The following is a 13,644-nucleotide window of genomic DNA, read 5'->3' as shown; positions in this document are numbered from 1 at the left end:
ACAGTCTTTATGGACACTCCAACTATTTTTGAAATCTCCTTTGGTGTGACGAGTGCATTCAGCAAATCACACACTCTTTGACGTTTGCTTTCCTGATTACTCATATGGGCAAAAGTTTCTGAAAAGGTATGGATAATAGTGTTAGGTATGATTATGACATCAATATATGTTTGGTTTCAAAACAACTGAGGTAGTGCCTGCTGAGAAAAAACAACTAAATGTTCATTGTAAATTTTGCTTCCCCACCCTGTAATTTAAGTTTTTTTTTTTTTTTTATCAATATTGGACCCTTCTGGAGATTGGCTCAAATCCTAATGAAATCACAGCATAGACATGTCTGTGATGTCAGTGTCAAACTCTTGATGTTGCTGTTCATATATTTGAAGTGGCTTCATGAGAATGAAATGAACTCTGAGTCTGAAGATAGTCTGTTTTCCTCTGAATGTGTCACTGGATCTAATCTGAGCCTCTTCATCATCTTCATTAAGGAAACAGGGTGAGTATTCATGGAGACGGCAGCTCTTTACAAATCTCTGTTTCAGTAGCACCATTCATCATAAAATTAACAATTTAACATACAGGCAACATGTAATCGATTACCTGTTGTGATCTAAGTATCTTCTTCACAGTGATGCCTCTCCCTGGTGGTCTAGTGGTTAGGATTCGGCGCTCTCACCGCCGCGGCCCGGGTTCGATTCCCGGTCAGGGAAGAATGTTTTATTCGTCTCCCAGAATGTAAGTCTTAGTAGTCATTTGGAAAGTGTAGATATTGCTGTATTTATTTAGTTCATTAAACTACATTGATTAATCTGCATTGTCTTGGTCTGGAACCATGTTTTTAGAAACAAAACATTCAGTCAACACAATCATTCAGTTCACCAAAAATGTAACTCTTTCAGCTGAATACACTCAGTGCTAGATTTCTATTACTGGTTTATAATATTTTAGAAATGATCTGCCTCAGAGTTTAAATGTACAAAATGTTACATAGTTGAATAAAATGAATGGGAATACAAATGATAAAAGTGCTGGTTCGCTGATGTTGTAATGTCCACTGCCAGTCAATAGTTTGGACTCACCTTCTCATTTAAATGGCATGAGATGGACCACAGATGGCCAACAAGTGCTCAGCATCACTGGGAACTCCTTCAAGACTGTTGGAAAACATTTCAGGTGACTACCTTATGAAGCTCATTGAGAGAACACCAAGAATGTGCAAAGCAGTAATAAAAGCAAAGTTATATTTTGAAGAATGTAAAATATAAAACATGCTTTGAGTTATGTCACGCTTTTTTTAACTACATAATTCCATATGTTCATTCATAGTCTTGATGCCTTCAGTGAGAATCTACAATGTAAATGGTCATGAAAACAAAGAAAAAACAGGGAGTTCAAACTTTTGACTGGTAGTGTAGATAAAGTGTTGTCTCACGCACACTTACATTGGTTTATGTACATTTATAAAATAGATTAATAAATCCACTTGAAAGAACCTGTAAATGTATTTCAATGTGCAGTGTTTTGACACAGATCTGGTAGCTGTGAGACAAACATACCTTTTGAATAAAACTCTGTCATTTATTCTCAGAATTTCACATTTTGACTCAAGACTATCTCTTGGAAACTACAGCCAACCAGCATATGACTTAATTTTTCCTTTCTTATCGACTCAAACCTGGTAAAGCTGAACTACTTTTATTCTGGTGGCATTTTCTATAGACCAGTGCGATTGTCCTCTTCTTATGTCAGACTGTCAGTTCAGACTGAACATCACATGCATAGGAAGAAAATATGATTGTTATTTTCTTGAATTAACAGATGTCCCTGTGATGGTGGTCCAGATTTGGTGTTCTCACTGTCTCAGCTGGGTTGAATCCCAGTCAAAGAACATGCAACACTTTGTCTATGCATACAGCCAGTATAATTTCAAAGGAAGGTGCTTTTCTACACTGCAAGGAAAAAGTGTAAACAGGTGAAATTATGCACTGAAAATGACTTTCTCTGTGGTGACATCATGACCAGACTGCTAAATAATCAAATTGCATCACAGTTTAACGCTGTTTACGTCTTTTAATTGTAATATCATATGAGGTTGACGGAAATAAACCAACTGCTCATAATAGAGTATCACATCCTTTATTGGAAAAGCATTTAAAATGATAATTTACCTCCATCACTTCTCATGTAGTAGTTTCACTTTGCAGAATACTTAAAGCCCTCTTTGTCCTGGTTGAGCTGAGTTACCATAAACCTGCTGCACTTTTCCTCCGTTAAGATGCACAGTCATTTATTCCTTGCCAACATGCCAAAAACATCATAATGAAATCATTACCAGCACCGTAGTCATCACAGTCACAGTTTATGTCACTCTCCATGTACTTTAAGGATGACCAGCAGAGTCAGACATGCACACTTTCACACATGCAACCACTACACGCCAGGTATAAAGTAAATATACACAGGCATGATCACACACAACGCACACACTCTTTCCTCCGACTGCCTGGTCCACAGTCACTTAACAGTTTAGGGGTCTACACATGTCACATTCTCAACATCAGAGCCTGCTGAATGCTGCTTCACGCCTGAAGATCTGAAGCTCTGGTTAAACAAATGAAAATAATTCTTTAAAAATAATAAAAAAAACAAAAAAAAAAGAGTCTAACAAACCAAAAACCAAACAAAAAACACCTGCTGGTAAGTTCACTCAGGCACATTATTGTAACAAAAATCACAAACACTAAAGGAAAAATGAAAGCTGGGATGAACAGGAAATTGTGCAAGAAATAGCTCCCGTTTCTACTCGTTCTCTTGAGGTGAAGGAATGAAGAACACTTTTGGAACAAGCATAGTCACCTTTTTGGCCCGAAGATAACAACAAATAAAATACAAATTCTAACAACTCAAAATAAGACGGAAGACACACAGTCAGAGTACATCAGAAAAAAACCGTCACAGACAAAAGGAGAGAGTGCAGTTTTGCGCCTCCAGACAGAGCATCGGCTAAGCTGATATTAGACGCATATTGTAGTGTTTTTCTACAGGATAGAAAAAAACAAAACACTGGATTAAATGTTACTGCAAGCAGGAATGTGCTCCCTCTCACATGTTTAACATTACATACAAGATATACAGTAGTTAAGCATGTAACTGTGCTGGAAAGTTTTAGAGTGGCATCAAAACAGTGATTCACACACTCTGACGTAATGCTCCTCTAAATTTGAGGTGTGACCATTAGTACACACCCTCACACACACACACACACACACACACACATATAAACAGACACACATCACAGGCCGTCTATTTGAGAAAACAAAGGCTGACATACATGTAATCTACATCAGAAATACAATCACTTTTGAGGACGTGTTTGTAACCTCTGACAGATTTGTTTGCATGTTAGTTCTGTTGTGACATGATCCTGGACTGCTGCATCATAATATACCAACAAACTGAAGTCAGAGTATGAAACCAGTGCTAAATTTGTCCGATTACAGTTATATAAAGGATTTATTTATATTTAGTTTTACTTTTCCTGAAAAACGCCTCTATCTAGCCACCGGAGTGCCATGTCAGAATGTAACAGAGACCCGAAGAACATGGCTAGAAAAGCTCTCCCGGTGTGCAAAATGAAACCCCCGGTTCAACACAGTCCTCCATGAGTCAGCTGTAAAGGGAGCTCAGAGGGTTAGGAGTATATTCCCATATCATTATTGGGCATCATTCGTAATCGCTGGGTCTGAAGGGATGCTGATATCAGGAATTGCATGTGGGCCTGTGAGGTGAACATACAGATCATAGTTTATGGAGGCACACAGGTCAAACAGGAATCCCCATGCGATGCTTCTTCTTCTTCACTGACTTCAGGCCTGTGAGGCGACGGACATCGTCTTCGTCCGACTCGTCCATTTCATCGTCTGCTGAGAAGAGGATCTAAGGAACAGGAAGGAAACAAAGACAAATGACATCAATCACTCAATCTTTACTTATATAGCATTTTTCATACATTGAAGATGTAGCACAATCTTCATTACATTGCATTTAAATTTAAAAATCAGTACCCCCCCACACACCGCACCACCCATATTCCCAGCGCTCATATGTCCAAATAACAGCACATAAAAAGACAGACTAAGCACAGGAGGACCAGAAAGTAAAAGAGGGAGTGCTGTCTCAGGGAGCCATCTGCACCAGGGGCAGCCCCCGACCACAGCTACCTGGTGCCACCAACATAGAGCTGCATCCTGAGCAGTGACAGAGGGCCCAAACTGCCACTGCATCACGGCGGCATAGTTCAGAACATTTTATAGCTAAAAAAACCCACCATCAAATCCTTTATTCCTGTCATTTTCTCATTTAATTCATAAACCACTGTCATCTGACTTTCCAATGTATTTCTCATTTCTGTTATGTGAAAAAATTATAAAATTATGCAGAATAGCCTGTGACAAATACAACCTAATGTATATACGCAGTTCTGACAGAATTCTTCAGGGTGCATTTCTTATATATTCTTAAAATTATGCCCTGAAAATAACAAGCAGTGTGAATATATAAATATCCCTGGTGGTCTAGTGGTTAGGATTCGGCGCTCTCACCGCCGCGGCCCGGGTTCGATTCCCGGTCAGGGAACATCTATTTAGTGGCTGAAACATTCATCCATACACTATACAGACTAAAGCATTTAGACAGGTCCAATTCAGGCGTTTCTTTTCTAACAGAGGTCTGGGATACAACCCAATAATGATAATGTCATAATACAGTTTTATGTTGTGATACATACCACTGCATTGGTTAGTTTTGTTTAAACTGTTACCTTTGATCCCAAAATGCCTCAAAGAGGCTTTTTAAGGAAATGTTGATGTTTATATCTCAAATTAGCATGAACAGGACATCTTACGAACTGCAGCCATGATGTGTCCCAATATTTTTGCCCATATAGTTAATAAACATCATTATTTCCTTAAAGTTTAATGGGTGATTTTTCTTCCTAAGTGACAAGTGAAGAAAGCAGATGGTTAGTTGTGGCAGAAAATTATTATTTACAGTCAGAGCACAAAAAATATTTTAGAAAATGTTTTAGAACATTTAAAATTATAGTAATGGATAAAAAAAAAATCAATGTTGACAGAAATTGAGTAAAAACCCTCTCTGAGGCATTTTTAAAGCAAAGATAATTTAAACAAAACTAACCAACGCAGAATGCAATTATATTCACAATGTAAAATTATGTTATGAAATTTGTCATTACTGCTTTGTAGCCCAGATCCCTGTTAGAAAACAAATGCCTGAAAATTTGAATGTCAATAATAATTATAACCATGTTACTTTTTGAAGGTTTACAGTGTGAATAAAAAATGATGCATGTCCTAGACTAACTTTATCTAATATAATATTCAAACAGAACCCAAAATGGAGACCAGACTTCCAAAATTTCAAGATGGCTTTAGAGATATTTACTTCTGATCCCTTAAATACAATAATTTCAATGATGTTCTATTACTGTACAGGGAGAACAAATGGAATAGATGTGGAATAATATATGGACAACAGATCATCCTGTCCCAATTGCTCAGTAAATCAAATTAAATCAAAAGAATGACTATTTACTCTAACAAACACACATTCCTGTGAGATGGTGGGGTACCTCTCATCCTGTTTTTGAAGCTGCAAAAACAAAATAAAACACACAAGTAAAAGTGTCAGACGAGCCAGCCAGGAGTCGAACCTAGAATCTTCTGATCCGTAGTCAGACGCGTTATCCATTGCGCCACTGGCCCCTGTGAATGCCACCACTGTAGAAACCAATACATGTGCTGCATAGCCCATCCCCCTCCCCCACATGTGGAAACAAAGCTGAAAGCGTGCTCTCAGAGGCACATGATCAGGAAGTACAACAAGCCAGTCTACAATGTGTGCTCATTCAAAGGCTGTAAAGCCATGATGCAGCATGTCTTTGGATCCAATACCTACATGAGCAATATTAAGAAAATAAGAACTAGAATTGTTAAAAGGCCAAAAGTTGTGGAACTCAAACCAAAAAGGAGCACACGAGCCAGCCAGGAGTCGAACCTAGAATCTTCTGATCCGTAGTCAGACGCGTTATCCATTGCGCCACTGGCCCATTGATGCCAGTATTCTCCAGGAAAGGCAAACTGACAGACCTTGTTACTTTCCCTTGACCCCCTGTGTATTTCTCATCTTTGGCACATTATCCACCCACAGTAATATCAACAATGTCACATGTTCAACAGCAGCAGTGAAAATGTGAAATGAATGGCAGCTGAGATGGAGATCAAACCTGCTTGTTAAACAGTTGGGATTTCAGTAGTTTGAAGTCAGTAAATGTACGCTATACTTACAACATATTAACAACTTTTCCTTTTCCTTTACCTTAAGCCTGAAGCCTAAATGGTTTGAGAGAGGAGTCAAAAAAGCCATCCTTCCCTGAACAGAGGTGGTGGTCGAGACACTACATATCAAAAACCTATAACAACATTTTAAACAACATTCCCAAACAGTTTTCAACCAACAACCTTCCACATCTGGACTCACCTGAAAGCAAAAACTCCCCCTATAGGATTTGGAGAGTGACCCACTCCCTCATCAACGACCCTGGAACTCAGACACAATACCCACCAACAATCATAAGCCCCAGGGCGATCCCCTATCTATGACCCTAACACTGAAGTTCATTAGCATAAGACCACTCCCTCTAAGGTTTATAATGCCGCGTTTCCACTACGTGGAACCGGCTCAACTTGGCTTGGCTCAACTCGGGTACCAGGCTCTACTCCTGGAGACCATTTCCACTACAGGATACTACCGACTTTACAGTACCTGGACGTCATAGCGATGGAGCGCGTTACTTCCGTGTCATCTGCTCAGAGAGTTGCTGATAAACTCGCTCATTTCGTGTTCTCTCGTCAAGCTCATGTTGAATTTTTACGTGTGAACCTCCTCGACAAACCATGGTGTAGTTTTTTGGGCTGTCATTATGTGGATTAAGCTACTGCTATATTTACTGTAAACTTCCACATCTGTTGTTGGTAAAACGGCGGGTCACAGAGACGACTCTCTGACCAATCAGTGGTCTGCAGTGTTTATACGTCACGTTTTAGTATCTGGTCCCCAGTCCTGGAACTTCGGCGGAGGTGATACCAAAAAACTAGTACTGGGTACCAGACTCCAGGTCCTTTTTCATAATGGAAAGGCAAAAAGGCTGAGTCGAGTCGAGTCGAGCCGATACCACATAGTGGAAACGCAGCCTAAGTCCACTTTTCCCCACCAGCTATTAGAACATAAGGAGTCTCTTGGATGAGAGATGAAATGTTTTCAGAAGCACTAAACTAGTCCAGCTGAACCTAGAAGAACTACCAAGAAGAACAATGACCTGGGCAAATGAGAACCTACACAGACAGCATCAGAGAGACATTTCTAACTGCAATTAACACACCACAGGGAGTTCCTACAGGTTTCTACAAGGTAAACTTAACACATTTTAAGACCTTTTTAAGACTACTTAGAACAGAATTTAAAGCTCACTTCACAGCCTGTTTCATGGCCATACTGGCAAAAATTCATGACTCCTAGAATATAGCAAAATGCATTGATTTATGCCTTGATTCCCACCATTCTGAGTCATTTCTCATCGGGGGCTGCAAAGTTAGTGATAATTGGTTCCTAATTTCTGTATAAATTGCCAGGTTGTAGCAGGTGGAACTGAGTAGACTGACATTACTTTCTTTGCAGCTTGGACATTTAACAGACACATTTAAACACAGTACAGTGAACAACATAACTAAAGACCTACCATATCGAATGTAATACCTTTGAAAGACTTTTTAAGGTATGAAATGCAGATTTGGAAATTCAAGACTTTTAAGACTTTTTAAGACCCCGTGGGAACCCTGTGCAAAAGAATGCCAGATTCAACAGTTCAACCGAATGTAACACCAAAAGAATGTGCTGCCAGACAGCAAGGTAAGGTGCTGAAAATATTCTAAATATAGTGTATACTTAAAGCTGTGGTGCACAGTACTTCTTCTGAGTAAAAATTCCATAATTAACTTTCAGCATATTGTAATTCAAGTGGTTATAAAGTAAAGAAAAAAGATATCTGCACTTCCTCTTGGCTGCATTTTCAGGCAGTAAATAAAATCTGCCCTGTGATGCAATATTTTGGCTTCACTTTTCCACAGCAGCATGAAATAGCATCTAGACCAGGGAGGAGGAGGAAGTCTCAACACGAAGGTGTGTCAGTTTTCCACAGATTTTTGCCTCTTGTGGCTTTAAACGAATGATGGCTGTCTTTAAGTTGTTAAAATGTTTTCAAAGCTAGACATGTTACAACAGTATATTGATTTACTTCTGTCAGAGAATTCCTGTGTACTTCTCCTAAACGGGCCATGCTGATCATGACATACACTACCTAAAACACTGACTGTATTCAAGGTACGGTAGCGGTCAAATAACCTTTGTTCTGAGGAAGCTTCCCAACTGAATGACATGACCCGTACGTATCTGACTCTCAGCCATGATCCAACTTGGTGCCATAAAGCTCATTTCCAAGTCCAAACAGTCATGAACAACAGAGCTTGTTTACTGTAAGTCTTCTCTTTAATTGGTATCAGTTAGCATTTGATAGGGGCTACATTCATAGTAGTGTAATTTTCCATTCTTTTCCCAGTAGATGATTGTGATTATATTGGACTTAATGACAGATTCTCTTTTATAATTCTTGTGCACTTTTGAATATTTCTGGCTGTCTTTCCGCACTTAGTTTTTTGTATTTTGCTGCTATAAACACTGCAATTTCCCAACGGTAGGATCAATAAAGTCATATCTTATCTTAAATACTGCTTAAGCTCCTGGTCCATTTACAGCAGTGGATCAGTTCATTGTGCGCCATCCCATCCCACACATACCAAGATCTAATTTGTTTGATGCTGTGGGAACTGGCTAGCTAATGGTGAAACATGAGCTTGTGCCAAATTATTTTTTTTGTCCTTCAAGTAAGACTTGTTCCAATGCTCTAAATGTAAACGAAAGAGTTTCAGTGCATCCTTTAGTGTCTCCTTTAGCCTAGGATATACTGGCCTGTCTTCATGAAAGGAGAGCAGAGAATACTGTTCAACAATTCACTGAGGTGGCAACATCAGCCAATCTGACTGTTCACAAAAACAGAATTATTTAATATTTCTCTGATTCATTCTTTTTTTCTTATTCGAATATAAAAAGCTGGAACTCAAGTCTCCATAGGCTATACGCTGTGTATTCACACAAACAATATAATCAACAGCTAGCAATGCAAGCAGCAGCTCTCTCTCCCTCCCTCTGAGACACACACACACACTTTTTATACCTCTACAAGTCTATTGTACTATAAATACACTACACCATGTATGTCCTATGTTGAGGTAAATTCACTAACTATTCTGGCAGATACGCATTAAACTGGAACTACAACACCTGGTCTCAAAACCTTTTCCACTATTGAGACTTACCTCTGACTCAGAGTCATCGTGCGACAGAGCTCGTCTGTAGCGCACCTTGCTGTTTCCCCGTGAGTCCTCCTCTCTTTCCTCAAGCTTTGCTTTTGTCCTGTGCTTCTTCATAAGGAAATTATCTACCACCCAGAACATGAGAGCCTGTGTGGGAAAAAAAACAATGAGATAAATTACATCTTTATCACTTGGGACCAAAATTAATCAAAACGGAGAACATTTGCTAAAAGACAAGAGCCATGGTTAGATTTTAAGTATCCACTGAATGAATTGCACAAAGAGACATGATTAGACATACTGAAGAAAAACAGGATGGAATCACAAGGGCTGCAAAATCACAGAGTGAAGAAAAACACACAAGAACAGCTGACTTACGTTGACGAAGAACGGAACGATGAGCATGACGATGGCCAGTTCCAGGTCAGGATTCTCTATGGGGTTGAGGACTGTCAACTGTGACACACACACATACACATAAAACATGTATGTTACACACACAAGTACAGACATAAACATACACAGCACCAGACAGTTCAGCAGAACAATCAGTCTGACGTTCACTGTAAAAATATTAATGATAAAAGATACAATGTGATCTAAAAAAGGTGAAAAAGCACATGTATTTGATCATCAAATGCATGTGACATCAAATTTTGATGTCTAGAAGAGGTGAACATTTATTTACTGAAACCTGTTTTTTAAGCTGTAAACGCAGTCATATTACCTAAGTGAAATGAAACGTATCAATGCTGGTCATAATACACAGAAATATTGGTGGTGAGAATGGTTTAACATGCTACTTCCTGTTTTAACACTATTTTAAACCCCCCACTTTGATGTTTGACTTCATGAAATTTGCATTAAGAAAAATTAAATCAACATTCTCTAATCACGTGTTCATTGTTCATTTTCTGATGGGGGGGCACTTTTCAGATCAACCAGATTCATTCAAAACACCAACCACTAACATGTTAGATCTAAAAATAATATTAGATCCACATCTGGACCTTCAGCCCCTAATCACCCTCCAGTCAGTCTCTTTAACACTTCTTATCATATTTCAAAACCATTTAGAAGGTACAGTTAGACTGAGCAAGAGGGTAAATTTACACTTCAATATGCATGGATGATCCATTTTCAAGTGGCCATTTGACACCTTCTGTTAGAATAGGTACATTTTACACTGTAGGTAGAGTAGGTCTTGTACACAATACTGAAAATTGCAGATGGCTTCTGCAACATGAAAATCAACTGGAGGTGAGAAAAGCAGGAACAAAAGGACAGGTGTGACTTTTGTTCAAATGAGGACATACATGACTTCTGCTGTGTACACAGAGGACCTGACTTGAGCAGGAGGTCTGGACTGTCCTTCAGTTTGGCCTGGGACACCTTTGCTTATTTGGCATTATGTGGCCATATGAGGCCTAGATTTCAAAATGTGGTCTGAGACTCTAATCATTATCCAATTTCTGGAGTTGTCGGATTATTCAAGGGATCAATGTATACCGCAGAATCTGATCTGCTTTATCAGATAACACCAGCAATCTGAGAAAAATTATGAGAAATCGCATTAATACACCAGGATTTCTCCCCAATACTCTGACGTTTTCCTGCATGTATACAGGTTAATTTGATTTATTTCATTCTTTTACATCTGCGTCATATGTAAACACAATTAAAATGGTAGAGAATGGAAGGTACATAGTCAAAAGTGAGCAGAAGAGAATAACAAGAAGTTTGAGTATACCATCACTATGTATGTACGTACTCCAAAAGAAATTCGTTAATGGACTCGAGTGTCTAAACCAGGGTTTTCGATTATCGTCTTTCTTAAGTGCATGTAGACGCATCAGATCTGATTATTAGGATTATCCAATTATCCCCAATTATATGATTTTTATGGCCATGTAAACAGGCTCAGAGTGTCTCGGGTGCATTGTGACTAGGTACATGCTGACGGATCAGGCACCAAAACTACAAGTCATTTCAGCCAAGGTCCTCTGACACAAGACAGAGAGTCCTCAACCAGACCCTTCTTAGCACATCAACTGTCCCTGGTGGTCTAGTGGCTAGGATTCGGCGCTCTCACCGCCGCGGCCCGGGTTCGATTCCCGGTCAGGGAAAGGGTTTTTATGGATTGAATGCAATCAGGGGCTAAACATTTTACATACATAGTTAAATAAGCTTACTTTCCTCTATACACATCTAAAACGTTTGGAAAAACGGAGAATTGTGTAGTGTCTCTGATTGCAGATTACATTCATTTTGAGTTTTGGTTGTTTTTTTGCGTCTTTTGTGAGTTTAAGCTTGATCTCAACAATAACAATCAGAAAATCAAAAAACAAACAATCAAAAAACTCCCATGATTATATTCCAACATGGACAATTTGTTACCAGTGCATTAAAAAACTTGAACGTGGTCAACCAGGATCAAAATGCAACCAATGCCACACTAGACACATACAAGAAACAGGTACTAAAGCACTGCTGTGCGGTACTGTCAGAGAACTATTTTGTCACTGACCGCCTCCCTGGTGGTCTAGTGGCTAGGATTCGGCGCTCTCACCGCCGCGGCCCGGGTTCGATTCCCGGTCAGGGAATGTGCCTTTTACATGCTGTGCAGATAAAACCAAATCACTGTGTACAACCAAAAACAAAAAATCCAGCTCCTGAAAATTTTAGTCTCAGTGTTAAGTTTGTCTGAAATTGAAATACAGAGAGCCCTACTTTTGCTCTTTTTGAGAAGGACCCAATGTAGAAAACTTCACATTCACTTCAAAAGTGATTATTACTATTATTATTAATTTGCTTTTCACAGAAAGTTAACAAAGTGTTTGTTTTCTTTGTTTAGAAAAAAGATGTAGGTGGTTTTAAAATCTGTGCTATGATTAGTTGAATTGGCTTCAACTAAATCAAGTGAAAACCTGAAAATCCACAGATTTCAGTGACAGACTAAAAATCACTCTCTTTGCCCACATCATATCTATTGCTCCACATGAACACTTCTAATCCACTAACACCACTAGAGGCAAAATTTGGAATTTTAAGTATGTGTCCTCTGTCACATTCCAGGGATTCCAGAGGGGGATCCTTCATGCTATAGACAGCTCCCTGGTGGTCTAGTGGTTAGGATTCGGCGCTCTCACCGCCGCGGCCCGGGTTCGATTCCCGGTCAGGGAACATATCTTTATTAAACAAACTCAAATGATAATTCAAATCAAGCTCAACCTGAACTACCTGCATTAGCTTAACCTTAGGGGAAAGTTTAGTTGAATATGTCTTGAAAGTTTTCCCCTCTTGACTCTAAATCAACAAGTGGACAAAGGTGAAGTACATTTCTTTTCTAACCACAGTCATGTTTTTACTGGACAATCTCAAAAGAGAAAAGAAAAGATCCACAATCCAAGTATTTTTTCAAATGGGCCTATCAAGCCAAGTGACAAGAGCAACACAGTTCATTAGGACCACTTAATAAAAATAGTGCTGGTCTTCAACTAAAATCACAAGGGTTCCACCACGTCAGCCGTCTTAGGCACAACTGCCAGTTTATGTTTTTATCCAGATTGAAGAATGGACAGATTTTAATTGGACAACTTGAAAATTTTCTCAGTTTTAAAGACCTTTTACATTGACATAACTAAACTAATAAAAGACATGTGGTTTTCAACACTCCTCTATTGTCCTGCAGGTTGCTTTGGCAATAATACATCATTCATAAACTCATAAGCTTGATGGATTTTTTCTTGATCTTTTTGTCGCACATGGTATATAAGCTGGTTTATAATAGCTCTGCTTTATTTAGAGGAACTACTGCTCTTTATTGAAACACTATCAGTTATGCTCTACTAGAAAAACTCTTCTCCGTCTAAAAATTTAAAGCACATAGTGGACGAGACAGTTTCAGGTAGGTGTTGTATAATCGTATGATGCTACTAACCTTTTTCCACTGGGGGATTAGGAGGACCAACATAATAAGGACTTTCTCGAACATCATGATGAGGATGTAGAGGATACACTGGCCCAACCATGCAGTGCACTGCACTGGCTCTCCTGTGCAAACAAAAATAGACAAGAGAAACCCCATTAGCTTCCTTCCATGGAGCAGTAATTGCTTAAGAAAAAGTCAAAGCTCTGT

At 39.0% G+C, this 13,644-nt stretch overlaps 1 protein-coding gene and 7 non-coding genes across 8 annotated transcripts in view; 5 read left to right on the top strand and 3 right to left on the bottom strand.

Annotated features, from left to right (window-relative positions):
* Positions 1–13,644, bottom strand: part of LOC115419449 (store-operated calcium entry regulator STIMATE-like) — a 44,474-nt gene that overhangs the window by 8,939 nt on the left and 21,891 nt on the right. The window contains exons 6-9 of the mRNA XM_030134244.1: positions 13,447–13,559; positions 9,885–9,962; positions 9,510–9,653; positions 3,829–3,936 (exon numbers count right to left, since the gene is read on the bottom strand). Of these exons, the coding sequence (XP_029990104.1) occupies positions 3,829–3,936; positions 9,510–9,653; positions 9,885–9,962; positions 13,447–13,559 (443 nt within the window). The remainder of the gene's footprint in view (positions 1–3,828; positions 3,937–9,509; positions 9,654–9,884; positions 9,963–13,446; positions 13,560–13,644) is intronic.
* Positions 639–710, top strand: trnae-cuc (transfer RNA glutamic acid (anticodon CUC)). The gene has a single exon. It is a non-coding gene; the product is annotated as a tRNA-Glu (tRNA).
* On the top strand, positions 4,564–4,635 carry trnae-cuc (transfer RNA glutamic acid (anticodon CUC)). Its single transcript has one exon. It is a non-coding gene; the product is annotated as a tRNA-Glu (tRNA).
* Positions 5,711–5,783, bottom strand: trnar-acg (transfer RNA arginine (anticodon ACG)). Its single transcript has one exon. It is a non-coding gene; the product is annotated as a tRNA-Arg (tRNA).
* On the bottom strand, positions 6,055–6,127 carry trnar-acg (transfer RNA arginine (anticodon ACG)). The gene has a single exon. It is a non-coding gene; the product is annotated as a tRNA-Arg (tRNA).
* On the top strand, positions 11,561–11,632 carry trnae-cuc (transfer RNA glutamic acid (anticodon CUC)). The gene has a single exon. It is a non-coding gene; the product is annotated as a tRNA-Glu (tRNA).
* On the top strand, positions 12,038–12,109 carry trnae-cuc (transfer RNA glutamic acid (anticodon CUC)). Its single transcript has one exon. It is a non-coding gene; the product is annotated as a tRNA-Glu (tRNA).
* On the top strand, positions 12,618–12,689 carry trnae-cuc (transfer RNA glutamic acid (anticodon CUC)). The gene has a single exon. It is a non-coding gene; the product is annotated as a tRNA-Glu (tRNA).

The sequence above is a fragment of the Sphaeramia orbicularis genome, chromosome 5, assembly GCF_902148855.1.
Source record: "Sphaeramia orbicularis chromosome 5, fSphaOr1.1, whole genome shotgun sequence".
In the NCBI taxonomy this organism is placed as follows: Eukaryota; Metazoa; Chordata; class Actinopteri; order Kurtiformes; family Apogonidae; genus Sphaeramia; species Sphaeramia orbicularis.
The sequence above is the reverse complement of the archived record's forward strand: the minus strand, read 5'-3'. Positions and strand labels throughout refer to the sequence as shown.